Source organism: Corvus moneduloides, chromosome Z, assembly GCF_009650955.1.
Source record: "Corvus moneduloides isolate bCorMon1 chromosome Z, bCorMon1.pri, whole genome shotgun sequence".
NCBI lineage: Eukaryota > Metazoa > Chordata > Aves > Passeriformes > Corvidae > Corvus > Corvus moneduloides.
In genome coordinates, this window is record NC_045511.1 from 17,986,849 (window position 1) to 18,012,644 (window position 25,796).

The window sequence follows — 25,796 nt, forward strand, 5'->3', positions numbered from 1 at the left end:
TGTTATCAAGAACAGTCAGGTAAGTCATAAATAATTCCCTTCTACTCAGATAGGAACCATAAAACAGTATCCAGGCATGATAGTTTATCAAGAGACAAGACTGGTTTCCTTAAATAAACTACAGTGACATCATTCAGAGGATGAGTTCAGAAACTTGGCAGAAAGCTGCCTGCAGAGGGTTTGCTGGTGGAAAGTAAACCTTTGTCCTGAGACAAATAGAACAGGAAAGGAAAGGAATGGGAAAATCAGTGTTCAGAACTCTAAGAAACCTGGCTGCTCTTTTAGAAAGAGGACTCACTGTTCACAGTTCAATCAGATCCTGATATGTCTCCCAAATTGTAAAAGGGCAAAAAAAAAAGCCTTCTAGAGCTTCTAGAGCCAGTGTGTCCAGTTTGGAGTATATGTAACAGAAATTACACAAAGCAAAGAAGAAATTGTTTCCCTGTAGTCTAGAATGAGTCAGTGCAGCCTTTGAAGGAAGTCTTGATCCTAGACCAAACGCTGGTTGATTTTTGCCACTGTCCAAGAAAACAGTTTTGACTTTAAGAGTTTCGTGATTTGAAGTCTCTAAAACAGAAGTTGAGATTCAGAATGGTGGACATGGAAAGAACTTGGAAAAAAAATAAAATCCTAAATCATCACTTGCCCTCCCTCTCCAACTCTGAGTCCTAAATTTCACTGACCCACTGTCTTCTTGAAGATAGCACCATCATACAATTTCAGGATGAGATTTTAACCTCATAGAGAAGATAGAATTCCATGCGCAAGTGAATGGTCTGGCCCCCAAAGAGAAGAGCAAACAGTCTGAGTGGAAAATCTGGAATTTCAATTAGTCTTTTTTAAATACAAAACACCCTATTCATCACATCTCTAGTTTTGATAAACAGATGTTTTATTTCTAGCATATTTCAGAAAAAAATAAGTTAAAATGTTACCTGAAACACCCTTATTCAACATATCCTCATTCTTTTTACATCCAGTTTTATCATTCAGGAAAGAGAAAAGCAAAAAGAAAACACTGGAAGGGGGAGGGGGCAGAAAAACTTAAACGCCCCACAAGACTGAAGTTACTTTCAATCTGCTGCTAAGGAGTTTCTAGAAAAAAAAATAATTCAGAGGGAGTTGTCAGCTGACAGAAATATTTTTAGGGAATGAAGTATGTATATATTTGCATAAGGTATGGCCTTTTAAGCAAAGATAGATGTAGATGAGCAAGTGCGTGGGCATCTCCATACTGGCAAGGTGGCTTAGAGATAGGTAAATAGACCCAGGATGATGGAAACAGGCAGAGCAGAATCAACACTCTCCTCAGAACACAGAGCAAGGGATGTGTCTTAGATTTGTGGAAAGGTAGGTTAAGCAACACAGGAATCAATCACCCAACACCAGCTAATAAAGACACATTTTTAGATAGATTTCCTCTCAGTTTCGATGCAACCTGGAACCCTCAGAAGCCCGGTCTTAGTTAAGTGATCACTGACTCCTGGTCATTGTAAAACTAGCCCCATTCCAGCTACAGGAGCACTTCGCTGTTCCCAATCCACCTTACTCTGGCTGAATCTAAATAGTGTCTCCCCCTCCTCTGGGTAACGGCTTAACTAGAAACCCATCCAGCAGGGCAGGTCTTCCCCACATAATGCTGATTCTATTTTTAGTTTTGCTTGTGTTGTCTGAACCTTAGATCTTGCTCATGTGAATAATTTTCCTCATTATCTCATGTGCGTCTTACCTCTCTCTCTCTTTTCTCCTTGTCTCACCGCCTTTCCAATCTGCTACAGCTGCTTGAATACTAAAGTAACTGAGTCAAACCACTTTGTCATCAGGAATATGTTTTCATTCTGTGATAACTCAATAATGTGATCTGTTTCTTGATTTCTTGCTGCCAAAACTTGCTTCAGAGAAGAAAAACAGTGAGAGGAAGCACATGGTGAGGACTTCTAACATTTCGTTGTTGTGGTCAGAATCCTAAAGCACATCCTCAGCTAGGTAAGACTGGTAGAACCCAGACCACAAACAGCTGATTACTGTTTTCCTGACTTCCCACAAGGGTAAAAAGCTTTTAGTTTTGTGCATGGAAACCATTTGGGTGGGTTGGTGGTGTCTTGATTTTATTAGCACAATGCAAATAGTGAATCATCCAAACAAACGGAGACTTTATACTTCCAAATCTGAGATGAGAGCACCATATGTAACCCATTTCGGATTTAAAAGGAAAAACAAAAAGTTATCAGTCTGGACTCACCCCTGGCAGTGTCTTCTGTTCATGCAGTGCGCTCTGGGCCTTTAGAGCAGACTCCCTTTCGCAGTATGTTAGGAAGGCACAGCCTGCAAAGAAAAAGAAAAACCTCAGTAACAGTGGTACTTCAGAGAAGATCCTCCTGAAATTGATATATAGAGCAAACCACTTTCCTGTCATCATCCCGTTCCCAGTAAATCAATCATAAAATCCTCTCCTTAGTATGTCACTAGTAAAGAGTCGAGAAATGAAGCTATCATAGCTTCCTCTGAGCCCTGGTGGAAAGTGAGCAATAGTGTACCTGTGAGTGCTTATTTTTCCTTCAACACATGCTTAAGTGTCAGATACAGAAGGCTGCACAGGATTAAGGATCTGAAAGGTTCCACATGGTGGCAAGGTGGGGCATGAGATCCCAGTCCTGCTCCAGCAGCAGCACTGGGAACAAGTGCTGACATATGCTGAAAGGTCTCATGTCTTTCTTTTGTACCAAGTACTTTAAGAAAAGGGCATACAAGGACTTGGAACTTCCTACTGCAGAGGAATATTTCTATTGTTTAGCCTGACCTGCACCAAAAACTCGCTGCTCTTTTTGCATCACACCAGAAAGGCACCACCCTGCACCAGCTGCTGCAAGGACTCACAGGCTTCCAGTCATATATCATGCCACACGCAATCATGCCAAAGCCCAAACAATCACTCCAAAACATCCCTGACCCACAAATCATTTGAACTTCAGGGATACACCAATGGGTTATATCTTTGATTCTTTCAAAAAGTTGTCTTATCCACTACAAAGGCTAAAGCCCTGTCAAGGTACAGCCCTGCTTTTCTTTCTTTCCCCACCTTCATGCTTCCCTTCTGGTAAAACTGGTTGATGTTGCAATATCAGTTATGTGTCTGATGTGATCAAATTATTTCTTCTTACTGCAGTATACTGAAAACCTGCCAGTTCCTGCAGCAAAAAAAAAGGTGCTTGTTATGCAGAAGACATTTCCTCTGAAATTACTACAGAATGTCTCCAGCTCCTTGAAATGGAGGTATCATAGATTTCAAGGTTCAGGCAGCATGTGCCTCAAACTGAGAGTCTTTCAAGAGCAGCACAAGTGCAGAGAGACTACCAAAGAAACAAACATGTTCCATGACCTCATCTTGACCCACCCGCCCTCTCCCCAAGCATATATAAAGTACGTAACAGGTGAGTAAACAGTAGGCTGTAAACTTTTTTCAACTTTGATTGCCACTGTGAGCATTTTGTCCATGCAACGTTCACTGTTTTTTCCAAATTATTTCCTTAGATAATATTACCGAAGAAATACACACTTTTATTTTTACATGCTTTTAATAGATTAATATATACAATAAAATAGATTTTTTTTTCTATAAATATGCATTTTTTCTCAAGGATTGTCTTGTGAAAGTCACCTTACTCCTCTCACAATGAAACTATGATATGGCATGAAAAAGAAGAAAAAGAGCAATTTTTTTCATTATCTCTTATCCTGTGTTACTTTCTGGAGGTCTTATTACTTTCAGTTTATTCAAGCCAATTTATTATGTCTCCATAATTGAGACTCAGAAGCAGAAGGTGACAGTCAAAAAAGGAGACTGAACATCATCAAAAGTTTGCGTACTTGGAATTATTTTGATTTGTTCCCCTCTAACTTTAAATGGATGAGTTTCAGTTAGTCTGTATCTACCAAAGAAGAGGAAGAAATCGTGGCAGAGAGTTTACAGCTAGCAGAAGTAATGGATTGAAAAGGATCCTTAAAAGTCACCCATAGCCTGATAATCAAATGGGAAACTATGCTTAAATTTAATTTCAGTGCTAAATCACAGGCTGAGAGCTCTCTGTTTACTAGACACAATAAGAAAGTCTTCCTTTAGTAGCAGACATGGAGCAGCTGATACAGTCTAATTAGGCACATCATAGCACACTGTTATAGAGATAAACTATGCAGTGTAAAGCTCTCATAATGATAGCTATATCTTTCTCCTCATTGTGATTGCCATGATGACAGTTCAGGGTAACAATGTCCTGCAGCTCCTACTGTACTATGACTGTAATTCAGACAGAGTAGGCAGAAGACGACTCTTCTCTGAAGGTGCAAATTTTCCATCCAAGATCCACAGTAAATGTGTGTGTGGAGGCAAGTTCTCACCAGGGAGAAAACTCCATTAAGTCCTCTCCAAACCTGTTGTAAAAAGTGGTAGAAGTGCCAAACTCCCCAAAACAGTACTTAGAATGAATCGAATTATCACTGACATACCAAACACAGTGTTACGGACAAAAAGATTTTGAAGTGGAAAATAAAACTACTCTCTCATATGATCAGACAAAAAAGCCCCCCCTGTTTTCCAGGGACAAAAAAAATACTCTGTGGAAGTGTTTCTTTTTCCCTTTTCATTCATATATCATGCACACGAATTACAATCTAGCCCACATGTGTTGGGCAAAAAGTAATATCTTTATGAAAAAAAAATCTCATTTATTTTAAGTAAGACTTAGTTGCTTAGAGACACTAAGAAGTTCCATCCCAGCAGCGGCCAAATGAAATAGATTCCTGTTCATAGCAGGCCTCAAACCTGAACTTGAAAAGGACAGTTCAGGGTTTTTTGTGTTCCCTTTCCTTACCACAAGATTGCTCTGTAAGGCACATATGCAGCATTAGCCGTCAGCTAAAATAGTATTTTTCAAAAACATGTGGCCTCTTATAAGATGATACGTATCCATTATTCCATCCTGCAAGAATTTCTATATTTCATCTCCTTGTGCATTAGGATAAAAGGCAGTGCTCTTTCTTGCACCACCCCTCCTGCCTCCCTGAAACATCAAAATTGATCTCTACTTTGTACTATGGTGTTTAATGGAGGAAAACTGTAAAACCTCTTTCAGGTGTTACTTTTCCAAGGCTACCTCTTTCCATGTGCCTCCCTATGACCCCTCCAAAGGTCTCTTCCTTCCTGGAGAACACAGCATTGAACACTCAGGTTAACACTGTGGAGTACAGCACTCTAAGCCACTGAATCTTGAAATAATGTCATATGATTAGCTATGTTGGTTTTTTTGTAGAGAAAAAAAAATGGCAAAAAAAATTGTGTTTTGGTTTGCTTGGGTTTTTTTTTTTTTTTTTCATTTCGATTTGCCAGATGGAACTCAATTTCAGAACAATCAATTTTCCCTGCTGAACCTTATGATTGTGTACAGAACCACTTATTTCACTGGGAAAAAAACAGAAGTTTTTCATAGCAAACTCTTAAGTAGCTCCGCTTAACTGCTCACTCGCCATCAACTGTTTGCTCCAGATGTGAGCAGGATTTCTGGGTGAAAGGCTTCATATTCCATTACAAATCATTTGCACCATCCATCCCCTTTTAATTGCCCAATCTCAGCAGTATAATGAACATTTCTCAACACATCTCTTAAGTAAAGATAGTGTGAGGGCAATGCATTATTTCTGTCCTCCACTTCTACGGGTGGTACTGACTGAGTCAGTACAGTGCTTGTGAATTTTATCTGAATTGGAACAAAAATTCTAATTGACTAATTATTGATAATGAAGGACTCGCTCCAAACTGTTCCTAATTTCAATTCCATTTCTCTCAAACATGTTATGCATTCCAGACATATGTCAATCAACTTAAAGATGCTTTGTTTGGATTGCTTCTTTCCAGCTGTTCACTTACTACCAGTGGACAGCTTTTTGGGCAAGCACGTAAACATCTGGAAACTCCCACCTGCCAATTAACTCCAACCTATTGAACAACAGTCTCTTGGAAGCATGAGGACATATCAAGTTGTCTCCTGGGAAACAGGATTGTTAAAAGAGATGGCGGAAAACAAAAACAAAAGTTTGAGATGGAAAAAAAATTACAAAAGATCTATTTTAATTTTATCTCCAGAGAATTCAATAGTGTAAATAATAATTGTATGAGATACAGATGGATAATGATTGTGGTTACGGCAACTTCAACTCCACAGTAAGTCTCCAGAAGATTTTGCACAAGTCTAGGAGGCAAAACTATCAGGAGATACACTGTGAACTGAACACAATAGTTCTGAAAACTCAGAGCCAGTCACACAGCCTGAGTTGAAGAAGGCAAAGGCAGGGACTGGCAGAATGAAGAACAACCCACTTTAGCAGAAGATCAGGTTTGAGACCATCTAAGGAACCTGAAGATGCACAAGTCCATGGAACCTGATGAGATGAATCCATGGGTCCAGAGGGAACGGGCAGGTGAAGTGGTTAAGCCACTGTCCTTCATATTTGGGATTGACAGGCTGGCAAAGTACCTACTGTCTGGAAAAGAGGAAAAAATCCCTATTTTAAAAACAGAAAGCCTCAGGGAACTGCAGGCCATGTTGGGCAAGATCATGGAGCAGACCCTCCTGGACAACATGCTACCTGGAAAATCAGGATATGCTGGGTGACAGTCAACACAGCTTCAAAAATGGCAAATGGTGCCTGACAAACTTGTGGTCTTCTACAACAGGGTTGCAGCACTGGTGGAAAAGGAAAAAGCAACTGACACCATCTACCCGGATTTGCGCAAAGCACTGCCTCACACAACATCCTTTTCTTTAAAATGGATTTCAGGGATGGGTCAGTGGAATTGGCTGGAGGGCCACACTCAAAGGGTTGCTGCCAATGGCTCAATGTCCAAGTGGAGAACAATGACAAGTGGTGTTCCTGTTCCCCAGGGTCTGGTATTTGGACTGTTGCTGCTAAACGTCTTTGCTGGCAACATGGATACTGGGTTTGAGTGCACCTTCAACAGGTTTACCAACAAGAAACTTGGTTTGTGGTACAGTTGACACTCTGGAGGGAAGAGATTACATCCAGGGGAATCTTGACAGGCTGAGAGGTGGCCCTGTGCAAAACTTGTGAAGTCCAACCAGACCAAGTACAAAGTCTTTTATCCATTTTGGGACTAACCTAAGCACAAATACAGACTGGGCAGAGAATGCACTGAGAGAAGCCCTGCCGAGAAGGACTTGGAAATGTTGTTTGATGTCAGCAATGCACACTGACAGCCCAGAAAGCCAACTGTGTCCTGGGCTGCAGAAAAAGGACTGTGGTCAGCAGGTTGAGGGAGGTGATTTTCCCCTCTAGATCACTCTTGCGAGAGCCCACTTGGAGTACTGCTTTCTTCTCTGGAGTCATGAAACTAAGAAGGATAGGGAGCTGTTGGAGAGAGTCCAGAGGAGAACATAAAGATGATTAGAGGGCTTGGGGCACCTCTCTTGTGGAGACAAGTTGAGAGAGTTGAGCTCGTTCATCTTGGAGAAAAGATAGCTCTGAGGACATCTAACCTAAGGAGCTGCAAGAAGATTGGAGAGGAACTTTTTACATGGCCATGAAATTATAGAACAAGGGGGAAGATGGCTTAAAACTTGAAGAGGGTAGACTTGGATCAGATATTAGGAAGAAATTTTTTAGTGTGAAGATGATGAGGCACTGTAACAGGTTGCCCAAAGAAGTTGTCGATGCCTTATATTTGGAAACGTTCAAGGCCAGGTTGGACGAGGCTTGGCACCTTGGTCTGACAGACCCTGTCCATGGCAGGGGGGTTGGAACAAAGTGGTGAAATTACACTGATGATTTGAATCATAATCCATTGCCTCTCTTGGAAGAATCCTTGGCTCAGTTGCTCATCTCAGCCACAATATTCCAGAACACTTGGGATAACCCTAGGCATTGAGAAGGCTGGCTCGAGTGATCTAAGCCAATTTTTGATTCACAAACTTTTGTGACTGTAGCGTATGCGCTCAACGAGTTATCACAGCTCGGCTGACAGGTGATAACTTCTGAAACTACAGCCCTTCCAATACTTGTGAGTGTAACTAAAATCAGAATCATTGCCCAAAAAAAGATAAAACTTTCACAAGGCTGTCAGGTTTTTGTTGGTTTTTCTTCTTGGAGTCAAATACGTTCTTGCTTTTGGTTACAAATATATTAGCTAGCAGTAAGGATTTCCTTAACTAGCCTTCCTGTGCTGTTTTATGTTAGAATTCTGCACAGCACATGAACTAGTGAACAAGATGGTCTTCTGTAACAGAAGAAAGAACATGGATCAGCTCATAGTGTCTACTACTGTGGGACCTTTTCCACTATCATCTTTAGAGTACCTCACACCCTAAAACCCCAAAGCAGAGAAATCAAGCGCTTTACTCCAGCAGACCACTATGGGCTTTCAGCAAGCAAGCTGCAATCCAAGCCCAGCTCTACAAGAGCTTCAGGCTGTATACTGAAAATGGAGGAGGCTCTAGTAATGCTGCATACCTTGGGTCACAGGCTAGTGGTCATGCTCCAACTTAAGAAGATCCACAGTCTTCTAGAGGAGCTTGTTTGACAGCAAAAAGCTCACATCACTGCTAAAAAAATAGGAGCTCTCAACTGGTCACAGGTCTAAGCATCACATTTAGTGATGCCTCAGTTTCTCTGTGCCCTAATTACCTTTGAAAAAATTAGACCAAGATATATGAGCTGTCTGTGGTGGACCAGAGATCTGTGCCCCATTTTCCAGTCTCCTGGTTTGTGTTTTAAGAGAGCTCCTTCTCTGGAAATAAAAAAGTTCATTGCTTCAAAATTCTGAGATCTGTTATATAGAGAAAGATCATGGTTCTTAAGAAAACTCTTGCCTTAAAATCAACGTCTCAGGTTACGTCTCCCAGCTACGATTTCAAACTGAAAAAGAAATCTTTTTTCGCTTTAAGTATCTTAGCTCTACATGTCTGGTTTTGAAACAATTCTCATTTGCTCTGTCTACAGTGGACTGCCCAAGGTTTAATCACTTGAGGGTTTCAAAGATTGAGCTGAATTTTCTTGAGGGAGACACAATCAATAAAGACTTTTGGAACTGGAAATGTTTTATCCAATTTCTTCATCTGTTTCTCTCTCAGTGATTAACTACCTTCTGACAAAAGTTAACATCTTTGCTGGTAAAGAACATTCACTTGGCTAGAACTTTCTTTTTCTCCATCTCCCCTGCTGCACAACAACTGAACACTAACTGTTTAGAGAAAAAGATAGGAATAAAAATCTTCCCAGATATCAGCTTCCCTGTCAATTATATTGCAAGGCAGATTAACATCCGAAATGCCCTGCTGTGTGGAATGCTAATTTTCTTTTTCCTCTTATGCTATTTTCCATTAACTATTATGATGCTGTAATATTCCTGCTATAGATAACTTGATAAGGTTCTGTGTGTTAAAGGCATACAGAAGACCCACTCATAGACACCCATGAACCAATAGTAAAAAATAAATTAAGAGGCCAAATATGCAAATGCAGAAGTTAACCATATTTAAAGAATATTAGCTTGCTTAAAATGCATTTATGATAGTTCAAAATGAGACATTGATATTCACAGTCCAAATCAGAGTCAGTCCTCGTCAGTGTTTAATTATATTTAGCAGTGTCCAGGCAGACAGCAGAGACTTGAGCATCTGTTGGCATATGTAAGCATTTCAACAACACAGGCAATGGTTTCATCCTGATTTTTGATAACTAGTAGTTTTTTAATGAGGGCATCAGTTTTTAAAAGTCAGAATTTCTCATAGAAATTTTTAATGAAATAGTTCACCAAGTTTCCCAGCCCCATGATACCATTTCTGACAAGAGCCTACAGCAAGAGTAATTTATTCCAGGACTGCTAGTAGTCTGGACTGTAATCTGGATCAGGCAAACAGGGTCTTGAGTGCAGAGACTTGACACAGGAGAGCACATTGTCACTGGCAGACCCCCAAGGCTTCATGCCTATTTTTTGAGTAACACCACAGTTACCTCGCTCCACACCACTGCAAAACTGGAAAGCTTTTGATCTGTCAAACTTTCTTCCCCAGGATGGAGGAACAGTTTCTGGCTCTGATTCACACATAGATGTTTTTTTTTTCCTGGGGTCCTGAAAGTTCCTTGCAAAGTTTCTTCGAACAATCCTTTGCTGACTGGTACACTCAAGGTGCAGAATGAACCATTGATTCGACATACCATGTACCAGGTCTTGTTCTCTCACAACTGCCAATGTTTCAGCTTTAAATTTCATCCTGAAACTTCTGAGATAATTTTGATCATCCCAGTCCAAGTCAACAGAAGACTCACTGCTCAAGTTTCTGCAATTCTAACTATCCAGAGCATTTTCTCCCCAGAACAGGTGTCTAATTTCCATACACACAAGAAATGGCCAATGAATAGACTCCCCATTAAAGAAATCAGAATTTAGATTACTGGTTAAGATAGTTGTCTACCACAGAAAGTGCTGGTGTGTGTAATAAAGCCTGCAAATATTTAATGCTTTGAGTTACAGTAGAAAACTTACATTTAAACAGACCAGCCTCCCTTCAATTTCTCATTTGTTGCCTAATACCTTTGGACTTCATGTTGTAAGGAGAGGTGTATGCCTTCAGGCCATATTCATCAAACAATTAAGGCACACTTTTGATTTTAAAATATAAAAAGAAAAACATTAAAGTGAAAATAATAATCAGGTGGTTTTCTGGACCAAGCAAGTATTCCCAGTGTTTCAGAACTCTGTCACTGATGAGAAAACCATGAACAAACTCTAGAGATCACTCAAGTGAGAATGAGAATAAGTAGGTTCCAGCTTCTACTCCATAAGGATACATCAAGTTTGAGTTAAAATCCTGATAATCTCTAAGCTTGACTCACTTCAACCTACCTATTACTTCAAAGAAAAATCCAACATAATTATGTTACCCATTTTACTTTGCAGCCTCAGGAAAAAAAAAAGCTTGAAATCTTCAAGATTTCTTGTTTGCAAGAAAAAATATAGAAGTTGGGATTTTTTTGTATCTTGTGATTCACTAGTGAAAGTCAGGTATATAGCTGGAAACAATCCCGCTGTTGAAACAGTACCACTTACATTCAGAATATTATGGGTTAAACCTCCTTAGAGTACGTGCATTAATTAGACTCTGTACCTGCTGTTCTGGGTCCTGCCTTTTGAGTTCTTTCTATTGTTAGCAGCATATGAATAACTCAGTGGATTTTCTAAAACATTCCCTATTTCAGAAACTTTTCCTCTTTTTCATTTTGTTTTGATTTTTGGATTCACTTCTTTTGGGGAGACTTCTTCAAGAATGCTCAACTAGTCTCCAGAGGTTATGCTACTGTTAAACAACAATCACTTTGAATACCTTGAAACTTACCAAAATAAATCTAAAGCAAAACCATCTCTAAACTAATTAGACTGCTCTGCTACTTACAGCTTTGTCCAAGCCTTTCTTTTCTACATCTATATACAGTGAGTTTGGGTTGTTTTCTTCTTTTCTTTTTTTTTCTTTTACTGCTCATTATATTTCACAAGGGCTAGGAACAGACATTTCTTGGAAAATAACACCAAGTCTATGTGCGGGAAATGTGTTTGTACTTTTGCATAAGAAAAGTTGGTATTTTCACCCTTAAAAAAATGTCAGGGCCATGCAGAAAACATCTTGTTGATAGCATCATCAAATGATTAGTTATTTATGCTTTTGTCTCAGAAACATGTAAGTAGCTTGTTCTAAATACAGACTCGTAAGCTCTCTAAACAACCTCATATTCTTTATTCTCTCTGACAGGGCACAAGTGTCAATATAGATTTCTGACATTTCCAGCTCAAGGTTGAAAGCAAAAGGCACTAAAACAACTGCAGAAAAGAGCTATTATTAGATAATTCCTAGCCCATTCAGAAACAAACTCTTGCAATTATCTCTCTAGAGTTATTGCTTTTACTGACTTTTCCAGCCCACATTTTTCTGATTAAGGAAATTCAGATTCAAAATGGAACCTCAGAACACCTCTCAAAAGCAACCTTACTACTCATAGTTACCAAATTTTTCTCCACACCATGTACACAAGAACTATAAACAGGACAACATTAGAACCTCTTTACTAAGTTCCACAAGGTTTTGTTGAGTTGGAATTCAGGGAAGAGCATCCAAAGCCACCTTAGGTTTTTTATGTTACAAAAGCAAATCCAAACCACAAAGAATGTATTTCCTGATTCCAGCTGATATAGAAATGAAAATCTTTAGGCAGTAGCTGCTCCTACAAGATGATCACCCTGAGACTAGAAGTCTCCAGAAACTTGTAAGAGTCACAATATGAGCCAGAGAAAACTCTACAATACCAGCTGGCTTCGTGAGATTTCTGGAGACAAATTTCAGCTGTCAGAACAATTAACATCCAAGCTCCCATAACCAGATGCTGTTTTCCATATGTTTTGACTTTGAATAGCTTCTTCTATCCTCTAAGAGATGTTGGGAGCAAATAAGTGTTGTCTCTTATCACCTATATCTTTCTCCTTATTCTTCTTTATCAATTTAACTTGTTCTTTAAGTATAGGTAGCGGAATGGTATGGAGTAGGATCAAGTTATTCTGCAAGATGCCAGTGACGAAGTAATCTTCTTAATCAACAGACCTCTATCTACTCAGGGCTGAGAACCACGAGGCATAATCCGTGTGTGTGCATGAGAGAGAAAGGAAGGTGAAATGAGGTGCTCTGGGAGCATGGCAGGAGAAAGATGGAAAGGGCTTCTTAAAGGCCCTATCAATCAATTATAATATAAAGGAAGCGAGGTTTGTGCCAAGGGCAAGGGCCTCCACTGCCTCTCTGGTAAAAACTTCTAAGATAAGTCGTCACTGCATGGTACAATCTTCCTTTAAGAGCCTGGCTCATGCATAAGGTACTTAGGAACTAGACAAGGCAAGCAGAGACTGAAAGAAGATTTAACCACCTGTTCAAAGCCACACAAAGAGTTTGTAGTAAAAGTCAAATTTGAACCAAAAAATCTCCCAAGACTCCACCTAGAGCTATGAAGGCCTATCAGTCTGTTTGTCTTGAGAATGGACACATTCCTATGCAGACTCACAAATACATTACATTCGCAGTACATTATCTCAAAACAGCAAACTGGGAAAACCTTACTGTCCCTTGTATCCAGGTGTATTTTCCCATCTGCTACTGTGGGACTAAGTTCCTGGGTAACAAGTTTAAAACAAACTGAGTGAATTTAAGCCTAAAACTTCAGATTTTTACAAAAGGTATAAGGATGTAATCTTTGAACTGAAAAAGAAACAGTGAATTTAATTAAAACAAGATCTGTGCAATTTACAAAGCTTCAGTGCACTGGGTTTTAAAACGGTTCTTGTCAGGCTGAAGTAAAGGAGGTACAATTTCCTGACAGGTACAATTTCTGTAGAGAACAGAAGGAAAAGTGTGTAGTAATCAACCATCAGAGACATATTTTGATCACATTTTTTGTTGATCAACTTAAAAATTAGTGAACGCTGAATATATAGTAAATTGTTTCAGTCAAACATTTGAAACAGCTTATAGCAGAAATTTTTTTGCTTTGAGAACTGAACTCCTATTACATGATGAACAGTGTAGACCACAAAACACTGAGGGCTGCCAGGAGGAACGTGCATGATGTCAGTTGTAGAAGAACTATCTAAGAAAGCAGGAATTCTGATATTAAATTTAAACAGCACAGCGAAGAAGACTTCACACATCAAGAAGAATGGGGAATAAGTTGCAACAGATCCTAGAGGGTGCTGAGCCCCTTAATACCGTGGTTGGTCATCTGAATCCCTGCTGGACAGGATTAGCCATGCCTAGAACCTTGCATGGTTCAGCTCTGGAAATGCAGGTAACGAATAGCCACAGAGGCAAGTGCTCAAGAGGAAAATGAAGCTGAAAGGCAGTGCTGTCAAAAGACATTTTCAGATGACAGTGGACAATATCACATATAATAGTGTGTATTCCTCCTCCAGATCAAAGACACCTCCTTCCTTTGGTGTCAGTAGAAAACCCACATCTAAAATGATCCTGTCAGCTCTAATCACCTAAAAGTGTTCAGAAACACATGGAAGGAAAAAAAAAAACCCAGAAAAGAAAAGATGAATTTCAGAGGTGAGTTATAGAAATTTGTAATGGACTGGGAGGACTGACTTAGGAGAGAAGATTAACTAAATGTGTATAATTTGGGTAAATGATGACTCAGGGGGATATGTGATAACTGGCTGCAAGTTTTGAAGGTATAAGCACAAAGATTGGAGAAAAGTTGTTCGTGGTGATACCAGGGAGCAATAACTGGTAACAACAACAGGAAATTCAACACCAGAACATTTAGCCTGAGCTTTAGGAATGTTTCCTAATTGTTTGTTCCTCCTGCACAGCCTCAGAGTGGCTTTTGCATATAAACAATTTGCTAGTTGGAAATATACTTAATTTAATTTTTATTGGCATTTATTTGCATGAGTTTAGTGCATGACCACATAACCTAGGGTTTTCCAGATCATACAAGTTCAAGGGAAATAGTGGAATAATCTCTTAAATCTGATTGAAAAGTGTCTGTGTGTGTTGGAGGTGGAGATGGAGAAAAAGCAGGGAGGCAAAAAGCAGAAGTGTTAAATAAACATGGAAGGGCAGAGGGTGCTTCTCAATGCAAACTTTTAACTCAGTAATTTTCCAACACCGTTCTTTGTCACTGTTTCATCTGACTGTTCTGTAAGGTTTTTGTCTCCTTAATCTGCTAAGAGGCATAAGGAGAGAGAAATTCTTGCATCCCTGGAACAGAATCACAACCACAGATTCTTATGCCATTTAGGACAATTGCAAGCTATAAGATGGAAGTTTATGACCCTACAGAAGGTAAAAGAAAACATTACTAACTGTCTCTCCCAGCCATTAGAGCAAATCAGTCCTTCATGGAACTTTTATTACTTAAGTGACTTGAAATCATAAACAAAAGCTAATACTGATCCAAGAGCAAATGCATTCAGAGAGCCTCGATTTCCCCCCTTCTCCCTATTTCTAACTTTAATGATTATATCCAAAAGTTTAACATATTTTCTAACCCAAGAAAAAGCCCATTTTTTAAGAAAACAGTTTCAATAGCCTTTCTTGGTAAAAACAAAAAAGAATGTGAACTGACTGTGATAAAATTTGCATTAAAACACAATTCCATCCATGGTCAGCTGGGCAATTGCAAGTAATTTTCAACGGGTTGGACAGAGCTGAGCAGCCAGCCAGTCACCAAGTTTTTCTGAGTGGTATAATGAGGGGAAAAAACTGAGAATAAATCTCTCTCTCTCTCTCTCTCTCTCACACACACACACAATCTTTTATAATTTTACTAGATATTGTTTTTAAATAAAAGTTTAATATGACATCTTTCTTGGTATTTATTTAGCCACCGATTTAATATAGATTGAGAAGTTCGAAGGCAGAAATAAACAGAAAGGCATGTCTGTACCAACACAGTACCAGCAAATAGTTCACAGTGGGGAATTATTCAGACTGCAGAGCAGTCTCCTCAAAAGAGACTGTTGGAAGCCATTTTGACCAAGACATTAAAAGATGGATGAAAGAAACTTTCTAGGCTACCTCATGAATACAGTGACCTACCAAAACTTTCCCTGTTACCAGTCAATGAATCAGTGGATAGTGGATGCCTGAAAGCAGACACACATCAAAGACATGGTTACATTTTACTATTTTTTTTCCATCAGGAAAGCTAAAAATAGTGAGCCAGCTGCTGAGCATCTCTGGGAGGCTAAAACTCACTGGAGAATCCCTGCTGATGTCAGAAAGTAGGAGAGCAGAGTTTAATGAGTTTAAAAATCCCAAGCAACTACTTTTGCCTTCAAAAGTAGTGGACTAGAACATTATATAAGGATCATGGTACTAGATCAGACAAAGTCCACCTCAGTCAATATCCCCTCTCCAATGGTGGCCAGAAGCAGATACCCTGAAAAGATTATAGGCAGAGGATGTGCATCATGCTTCCTCTGGGTATTCTCAGATTTCAGCCTTGTGGCTCAGGGACTTCTGGTCCAAATGTGATCTCTGCATATTCAGTAATCACTTGATGAAACCGAATCTCTCATTTTCCACAGCCTTTTGCTGTGTTTTAGTATTTCCATTTGTGTTGTTTTTTTTGTTTTGTTTTGTTTTTCTTTTTCCTTGTAAACAGATTTAAGGGTGCTTGCTTGTTTGTTTTGCAGGTTTTCTTATCATTTATTATGCGTAAGTTTTCCAGGAAAAGTAGTAGACTCCTGCCTAGTAACCTTCCATCTTAAAAACATTCATTATAAAAGCCTACTTCCACCAATAATCTGATTTTATTGAGCAGTCCAAAAGGTGAATCAAGAAGTTATAGACTTAGAATTGTCCTACAGGGTCCCCAGTATCTTACCAACCCATTTACAGACCCAAGTATTCAAGATCCAAGCACATCAGCTGGCAGAAACTTTGAAGTGAAGCATTTCTCAAACATTTTGGTTCCTGTAAAACAACATTGCTCAATAGGGAACTAATTTATCACAGAATTTCTTCTCTGATCTACCTCTGCTGATAAACCAAATTTCTCATGATAATACATTCTGCATGATAATGGGATAATACCCACAGGAATGCTATTCGAATTTCTCTGACCCCAGAAAAAAAGAAAGCTTACATACACTCCTTTCACCTCATCCCAGCCTCCCCTGGCCAAGGACTATAAAATCACTGTAAGGTTCTTACATTTTCAAAATACAAGAATTTGAGGTAATTTTTTATAAATGGAAATTAGAAGCCAGGAAACAGCAGAATTTAAATCGTGTCTATAGCAAAACTATATTAATAGATGTATGCTTTATAGAAGATGTCAGTTATATGATTGCACTCTATTTTTCCTTTCCTTTAGCTTCTCTCACCGGACTGTCTTTGTCTCGCTCTTGAACAGATCCCAACAGATCAGCATCCTCATCAAAATAAATCCATGCATGCACTTTCTTCAATATAACTGGAGTAATTCTCCATCTGAATTGAAATGTGTGATACCATCACCATATGATTTAATTGCAACAGATTAGGTTTATCAGGATATGCAGAATGTTATGTTACAGCTAAGGCAGCAGGAATTCTTACCTTGGGAAAGGGACAAAAGCGGCAAAACCAGAAATTTTTTATCCAGCTATTTATTATTAGGTAGCCCAGGTGCTGGATGGCTCTGAGAGGCACACATCTTCCTCCCAACCCCTGACAGGCATACAACCCTTCCTCACACCACTCAGACTCTAATTGTTCAGTACTTTTTTCCTTCTCATCTCTCTACAAAAAGATTTCAGAATTGCTTCTCACCAGGATTCATGCTGCAAGAATTTCAGCACCAAAGATGATGAGGACATGTTTTGTGGATGCATGCTGCAGCTTGAAGTTGCCTTACTAAGCTTAAGAGTTAAACAGATAAAATGTAGCATCAACCGCTCACGCGATTTAACGTCGCAGTGTGTTAACACAACCTTTGATGACTCATGGTCAGGTCCGTCCGACAGAAGAACCCTCCTTAGCGACAACCCGCTGACACGCTGGACTAGCTAATGGCTGTGTTACCTTACCTCTTGTCTTTGCCCTCTGTGGAGTACAGCCAGGTATCCACAAAGTCTTTCATCCGCTCTGCATTTCCATGTCTAAGACTTTCACAGTTTTTGAGCGGATGCCCTGCAGCCATATCACTGCCCCTTTGGCTATGATTCCTGCAAACTCATGGAACTTTGTGTCCCCAGAAGAACTCCACTTGTGAAGGCTTTACTTGCAGCTCACATCCCACACCAGGAAGGACTACATGAGACTGGTCTTTCTCCTTACACATGGTTTTGTACTGTGTACTGCTTTGTGAATGGAAGGGCAAAGACAGAGCTGCTTGCAGCTACTGTTTGTCCTGGTTTTGGTCAGCATTCAAGATTCATGTGCAGGTCTTTGCAAATTTGGAGAGCGCTTGGAAAGGTGGTGGAGGAGGCAAGCCTCGTGTGACGGGAGGTTGTGACACTTTGAAATGCATATCTGGGGGTGTCTGTGTTCCAAACTGTTTGCTTGGGTATGATTACGTCCCTTTCTTCAGGTGCGAAAAGGAAAGGAGAGTGTCTTAATCTCAGTGTGTTTCTCTAATGCTGTTTCCAGTAGTAAGAAACAAGGCATGTGTCAAGAAGGGTGTTCAAAAATCAGGAAAAAGGGCTGTTGGGAAGGCTCAGCATGAAGTGGGGTGTACCATTCCCTACACATGTATTTCAAGAGGTGGAATACAAAACCTGGAGCCAGAGATGTTACCAAATTCTGGTATTATGCAGGAAATAAGAGCTTGCTCTGTCTGGATGGAAAAATGGAAAAAAACTCCACATAGATAGGATTGCTAGCTACATCCCCACAGTAAATATCAAGGAGAAAAGTAGCATTTAAAATAAAGGACAATGTTGCACAAGGACAAATAAGTATAAATTGACCATGAATAAATTTGATCTGGGAATTAGAAAAAGGTTTCTAACCATCAGAGGAGCGATGCTCTGGAACTGCTTTCCAACAAGGATAGAGAGAGCAAACGACCTAATTAGTTTAAAGATGAGGCTCGATAAACTTATGAAAGGGATTATGTGATGTGGTTGTCTGCAGTAGTAGGGAACAGATCCTGATGAGCCAGGATTTCCCCCCAGTCCTGTGTTCCAGGCTGCATCCTGTCAACCTAAATCCTCCTCTGCAGTGCAGTGATTTACCAGCCATCTCAGAGACCACCCGATTCTAAAACAGGACTGGCATCCTTTTTTCCAAAGATCATACATTTCAACTTACATTGAAAGGGAACATCTACGACTGGAAATGCAAGAAAAAAAGAGAGAAAAAAAAAGAACAGGAAAAAGCCCCTAGAAATCTTTATAGATGGTGGGAAATGAGGAACTTAGACATTTGTAATTGAAATAAAGGTGGGGGGAAGAAAGGAAAGATTGTTTCTATTGGAAACTTGGGCAAAGTACTCCATTACTTTGATAAATAAACATATACACAGGAAACCATTTTGATATTTAATAAAAATCAGTCCATGCATTTGGAAGTTTTGTTGCAAAAGGTCTAGATAAGAATATTAGTCATGCAAACCATATTTTCTATTCAACTCTGAATAGTGAGAGCAGCGCTCTTGGCTACCTAGCAGTTTCAGGTGAATCACAGAACTGTCAATTCACACCAATTACTATGAAATGGAACCTGTGAGGTCAGCTCATCCAACCAGCTACCAAAATGCATGGCATACGTAAAGCATTTAACATTTTTTGTCCAATCCTTTCCTAGAAACCTCCAGAAAAAAAAAAGAATCTACATTTTGGAATCATAGTGCAATATAAATTGCCTCAGTCTGAATCCTATTAAATATTAGGGTGGCAGGTGAAGAAGATTTAGAATATAACTACTCCTCCTTTTTCAATAAAGAAGCCTTATGCTACATTTCTGCAAAGTTAAAGCTGTCCCAGGATTACCCCAACAGCAGTCCTGATATTAGCCATTATTTTTTCCTTAAGATAACTGATAAAGTTCCCAGGAAAGATCAGTCTTGATATGCAAAGCAGTTTCACACTGCAAGGGAAATTATTTTCTGATAAGAATATAGAGCAAGTACCGCTAGGGTCTTGAGAGATCTTAAGGGTGTCATAGACTCACCACACAGTTCACAGTGGGTTTATGGCTGACCACTCCAACAGTGTTTCCCATCCATGTTTCTCAAATCAGATCACTTCGATCATGGCTGTTAAAGCCATAGGGAAAAACCTCCCTATGTCTACCATTTCTAAAAGAAAAACAGGCTGCACAGATACAGTCCAGGGTGTTAGATCTCATCTCAGCCTTCACCTAATGAAAGTGTACGATATACAGAAGCACAATAGCTGATGAGTACAGTGTATCAAACTTCCTAAGATGTAAGGTTTTCTAGCCATGTTGCATGATTCCTCTTCTGTATCAGTGCCACTGAAAAGAGAGAAATTGTTATCCCTATTTCATAGACGTTGGAAGAATGTCTGGAAAAAAGCAGAACTCTGACTACCTTTCTCATCTATACATACAGAGTACTTAGTAGGTCAGGACTGTTTATCCTAGATACCAAGTTAAATCCAGTATTTTGCCTCTTTCAGCTTTTCCCAACTTGTCCATAGTGCATTTTACCTTGTCTCAACTGAGTCCATAAAGAGATTTGGGATTTTTTCTGAAATGGAAGATGTTCTACAGCTACAAGCTGTTATAGCAACCAGCCTGCCTACTGCTCTCCTGGGCACCTGCATTATGCAGAGCTTGGTGCTCTCACTCTTCGCTTCAGGATTTGGTGTGACACTTCTGAAACACAGCAGACTATAGATAGGATATTTAAAAGAGATAAAAATCCTTAAGATTAGCTTCAAAAACTTAACTTTTTCTGAAGTTGCCTGGAAGAGAAGATTTGAGACCTAAAGGGATACAGATATGTTGGAGAGAAGTGCAGAGAGTACGATGGATGTAAAGGAGTCAGGATGATCCTGCAGCAAACATTAATGTCTGCACACCTTGTCCCTCCTGCTTTGGTTTTACATGTTAAGAAACAGAAATGTGTTCCTCTGTAAACCTGTCCTCCAGCTCACTTCCAGTATGCACGACCAGCTCTCAGTCAACAGATTAACCACATCTCCCTGATTTTGGTCTGTTGAACAGGACTGATATTTTCAAATGCCTAAACAGTTCTTGAACCTTTGAACTCCTCCACAAAGAGCAAACAGCTCCTTCCTTCCCTCCCACTACAATGTCAACTCTTTTCCTAACTCCCTCTTACTTCTGCCACATGACATTCCCGAGTTTTACTTTAAAGATGAGCCTGTTCTGGAATCACACACACACCCTCCCCATTCTTGCAGGAACAGAATAACATATATTCTGAAGCACACTTAAAGATGTTTAAATGTATGTGTAATGGCTCATCATTCTGTATCTTTATGAGACAAAAAATGAATGTCAGAGTCTTCTTTAAATTCTCAAACTCACTTAGGAATCGCTTTCTCAAATCACTCTGGAAACTTCACCCAATGTTTTATGCCTTTACTTATGCCCTTTTAAAAGCTGCCAAGCTGCATCTTTAAAGCTTGGGCTTTATTCCACCAATTTTGTGAACACAAGCCATTTGTGACTCAATTCCCTTAGGCATGCAAGAGTCCAAGAATAAAAACATACACTAACCCAGATGATTTCAAGGAGGTTACTTGGGAATAGGGAAAGAGAGGGAAGAAGGTGCAAGGCCAAAACAGTGGCATTATTCCTGAAAGAAAAGTCACAAATTTGGTGTTTGTAAGGAGCTTTGTTCTAAATCAAAAGACTGTGATGAATCTTTCTGTCCAAGGAAGGAGGCAAAGGGACCAAAAAATCTCAAAACAAAGCTTCATTTTTGTGCAAGTTGTTCCTCTGTCTGTGTCAGTAACCTACTGCTGCATCTGTAAATTCACATTGTAGACAAAGAATAATTTCTATTTTCACCTCTGAACTTGATTTGTTCTGAAATCTTAGTGTTAAGTTTTGAGCAGCTGAAGGACAATTCTAAGAAATCTCTGGAAAAGGAATAAGTGGAGTCCAATCCACCCCCAATCTTGCAATTTTATGTCAATGACATTAAACACCAAGTAAAGACTTACAAAATATGGAAGTCACTGCAAAGCGGCATTCTACTTAGCTCAATACTATTTCTGAGAAAGGAGTTCATGCACTTAAGTTCAGGCATTTCAGACTAACTACTGCTGAAATTAGTGGAGATGCAAGGATGCTCTGCCACTGAAACTATGTACTTGCTCTTATGATGCTTAGGTCAGCAAAAAGGTTGACGGGCAATTCCTTTCCTGCCCACTATCCACCCTTCCATGTTCTGGCTTGAGGCTTTGATTCCTGATGTCTACTGACAGAGAGTTGATTTAGGACAGGTTGCTTACAGATCCCATCTGCTTTGCAGCAGCAGATGTCGGGCTCTTTCAAGAAGGATTTGGCAGCATCTTCTCCACTATTTGGTGTGGATCTACCACCATGGCTGCAAGAAACATTAAATAACAGAAAGAGAGCATGAACACAGCAGACTGGTCTGTCCATGACACTCATAAATACACACTTTGAGCAAAAACCCTTTTTTCCCTCTCTTTTCCCTCTGTCCCTTAAATCAAGCACACCATGGGATTGCACATGCCTTGCATTGATGGCCAGCAGGTTGGAACTCGAATGCAGGCTTAGATCCAGGTTCCTTACACAGTGCAGAGGTACCCTGAGGCATTTGGGGAAAAGCTACAGTGAGAAAAATCCACTTGTTTTCAGCACAGAATATAGACAAAGCGACAGATTATCTGGATGGGGAGCAGTTGGCCCTGTTATAGAGTGTGGGGAGTGAGAACAAAACTAGGCTCTGGGACTGACCAAAGTTTGGCTCTAGTCCTCCATGGCTTTATTCCTGCTGCAGCTACAAATGTGTGAGTCTACAATTTACTAATAATACACTTCTTGACTGACCTTTTCTGGCAAGTTAATGACAGGAGGGAGTAATAAGGACATGCTTTTTAATCTAACATCAGTCAATAATAGTATACAACTAATAGACTTAGACATCATACATTCAATAATTGTTTTTACTTAAAGCCCTTACAGTTTGCCCACTGAGACACAGCATGTCAGCAGCAGTTGCTGCCTATTGATAGGCACTGGTGAGACATTTATTCATACCTCTCTGGCTACTTTATCCTCTCCCGAAGCATCCATCACTCGAGGACCTAAGCACTGAGATATACATTCATTTATATACACACACATTTTGGCTCAGATGCCTCAGAAGCTGGGATCATTATACATTTCTCAATAGAAAGCTAGCTCCCCTACAAGTACACCCATTTATTTCACTTCATTTCAAGAGGAGATTATTTATACCTTCTAATACCTAGAAATCTCAACCAGAATCAGTACTTCCTTTGCGTTAAGAGGCACACGCATACCTGGGACCACATTCAGATAGGTTGAACACAAATCTTTTTCTTAAATCAATGTGTCTTGATTGCTATTCAGAGGACTAAATAAAATACTGAAGAGGGAGAGAGTGAATAAGAAGCACTCAGAACTCCAGAAGGAATGAATCAAGGGTATGACCTCAGTCAATGGCCAAAGAGTTGAGGGATCCCTGCACCAAGTCCCATAATGCTATGACAGAAACATTTCCTCACCCAAAATCACCCATCTGGGAGCAGGATCAGAATTTTTTTGTCACCCAGAACTGGTCCAGAGTACCCATCAGCTTTAATTGCCACTCAAGCATCAGTAATTTTAGAGAACAAGGAACATATTACCAGGGGTTCAGTTAGAGCTGAGATACCTAGCATGACTACAATTAACTATTTTCTGTTTTCATATGAGCATTATTCTTTTTATTCCTTTTGATAGGGGGCAGGAGAGGCACATTAATAGTTAGTTATTTAGATAGTAGCTGCCCTGGGGTTAAACTGCTAAAAACACCCGTCTTGCTTGTTATCCTTATTTTGTTGGAAAGATTAGGTTCACCTCATTTTGCATGGGAAAGATGAATGACCCAGTTCAACAGCAAGGTCTAAATTGCAGCCTTTTGGATGCTGAAGTCTTCCACCACTTACTCTTGTCACAAACAGCACCCTGAAATCCATTTAGTTTCATTTACAGCAGATTAATTTCTCTCTGACCTTTGCCTCTGATGCCAAATAGGCCTGAGACAGACAAGAGCTTTGGAACAGTAAGTGCATTTGATGATGTCAATCACTGGACCTCTGGTATATTCTTAACTTCTTATGTGCCATAACGCCACATAGAAAACTTTTCTCCTGTTCTGGATGTCATTGTCCACACCAAACATGTTGTTGCCAAACAAGCCCAACACAGGCCCCACAACTGCCTATAAATGAAGATGGAATGCAAATATTTTACTTATTTTAAACTTATTTTCAAATCTCACTCCACACCTCTGACAATTATGTTTATTTTATTTAGATTTAATTTTGTAGGCAAATTCTCTATGACAAGGGTCATACTGCTCAAATTGCTACTACAGCAATTTTACTGCCTTATTGCCATTTGCCTGCCGTTACCCAGTGGGCCTTGAAGCATCATTAGTTTGCTTTGAAGTCTCCATCTCTCAGGAAAAGAACAAGTTATAGTCATTCCTCATAAGGACAAGGACGGCCAAATTCAACGACTGCCTGTCATATTCCATACTATAAAGGTCTTCCATTCACTTACACCAAGAGTGAAATCATCTGAATTGGATTCACACTGAATGAACGGATTTCAATTCACTAAGTTCACACTGAATGAACTGAACTGAATCCAGAACAGAGATTTTGCCCAGAAGAGAAGCAAGACAGTTTTCTTTCCCCGGCACAAGGACTGTGTGTGTTTGGAGGCTAGGAACTACTTTGGTACATATTCCTTCCAAAGGGAGAAGAAGCTATTCACATCCACTGCCAGAGTTCTACTCATGGCTGGACTTCCCCAAGACAGAAATCAAGGCTAAAAGAGAGGGAAGGCAGTTAAATTACAAGGTGTGGTTGGGTTCATCTGCAGTACTTCTCTCCCAGCTCAGCGGTGCTCATGAGCATGACGGGAGTTGGACTCCTCGCTATTTCCAGGGCACCACCTGGCAGAGTCGCAGGACTTCTCATGTCACCTAGCCTCAGTGCCAGCCTCTTCCTGCAGCACTATGCAAGTCCTTCAGCTTTTTTTCTCTCCTCCATGAATTTTTCATGGGGACTTCAAGGTTTACTGCAGCAAGTTAGACATTTCCATTAAAGAGAACACCCTGAGTGGAATCAGAAGCGTCTTTTCAGTCTCTGTTCAGGAAATTCTTTTGCAGAGTTGGAAATTGCTTGTGGAAAATTATTTTCCAGAGCACATTCAGACCCTCTTCCTCTAGCCATATGCTAAGACATCACACTTCATAGTCTGAAAGGCCCAAAACGATTTGAAGGTCTGTCATTTCTCCTTTCTCACAGCTGTAAAAATTCTTTAAGTAAGACCTTGATTACCAAAAGAACATATATTATTAAAAACAAACAAACAAACAAACAAACTGAAAACAAGAAAATAAAGGCAAATTTGCACAACTGAGTAATTTCTTTCAGAATGTCTCTTGAAATTAATAATGTTCCTCCTCCAGAAGATCCAATTCCTCTTCTTGGAAAAAAGTGCATTCATGTAGATAATTCTCACCTTCATTTTTAACTGCTGCTTGTTACAGTTGGGACTAAACTCAAACATGCAGCAATGGGAGCGGTTTTTGCTATTTATCTGTTTCAATAAGTACTCTCACATCACTTTACACTTTGAGCAATGTCTCTGACTAGTTCTTCACTGTCTCTTCCGTTTACCAATATTTCAGAATTCATTTTGTTTAGTAACTAGTACAATATGTCCACTGATTTCAGGTGGTCCTCCACCACTTCAAAATGGTAGGTTAAAATGTTAATGAAATCTGAATATAAAGGTGCATTTTCTCAAATACTCCACTATATATTGTTGTGTATAGAACACCTGATTGCAGTGAGTTTCAAGAAACATTATTAGCCTTCACTGGAGATGATTCCTTTAACTTAAAAGAAACCTTGCCAGAGATGGAATAGAGTTGTTTCAAAACTCTGTCAACACTTTTCTAACTTCCTATATCAGGTTTTTAAGCACATGAGAGAAGCTCTAAGTGTATTGTTCTCCTTTACTAAAGGCCCTGAACAAATCTGCATAAAT

At 39.7% G+C, this 25,796-nt stretch overlaps 1 protein-coding gene across 16 annotated transcripts in view; it reads right to left on the bottom strand.

Annotated features, from left to right (window-relative positions):
- The window catches only part of CELF4 (CUGBP Elav-like family member 4), a 700,257-nt gene that overhangs the window by 605,978 nt on the left and 68,483 nt on the right, over positions 1 to 25,796 (bottom strand). For all 16 annotated transcript variants that reach the window (XR_004237446.1, XR_004237445.1, XM_032095920.1 and 13 more), the window contains exon 2: positions 2,243 to 2,325. Coding sequence is in view for 14 of the 16 variants with exons in the window: in XM_032095920.1 (XP_031951811.1) it covers positions 2,243 to 2,325 (83 nt within the window). In the remaining 2 variants the exon portion in view is untranslated. The remainder of the gene's footprint in view (positions 1 to 2,242; positions 2,326 to 25,796) is intronic.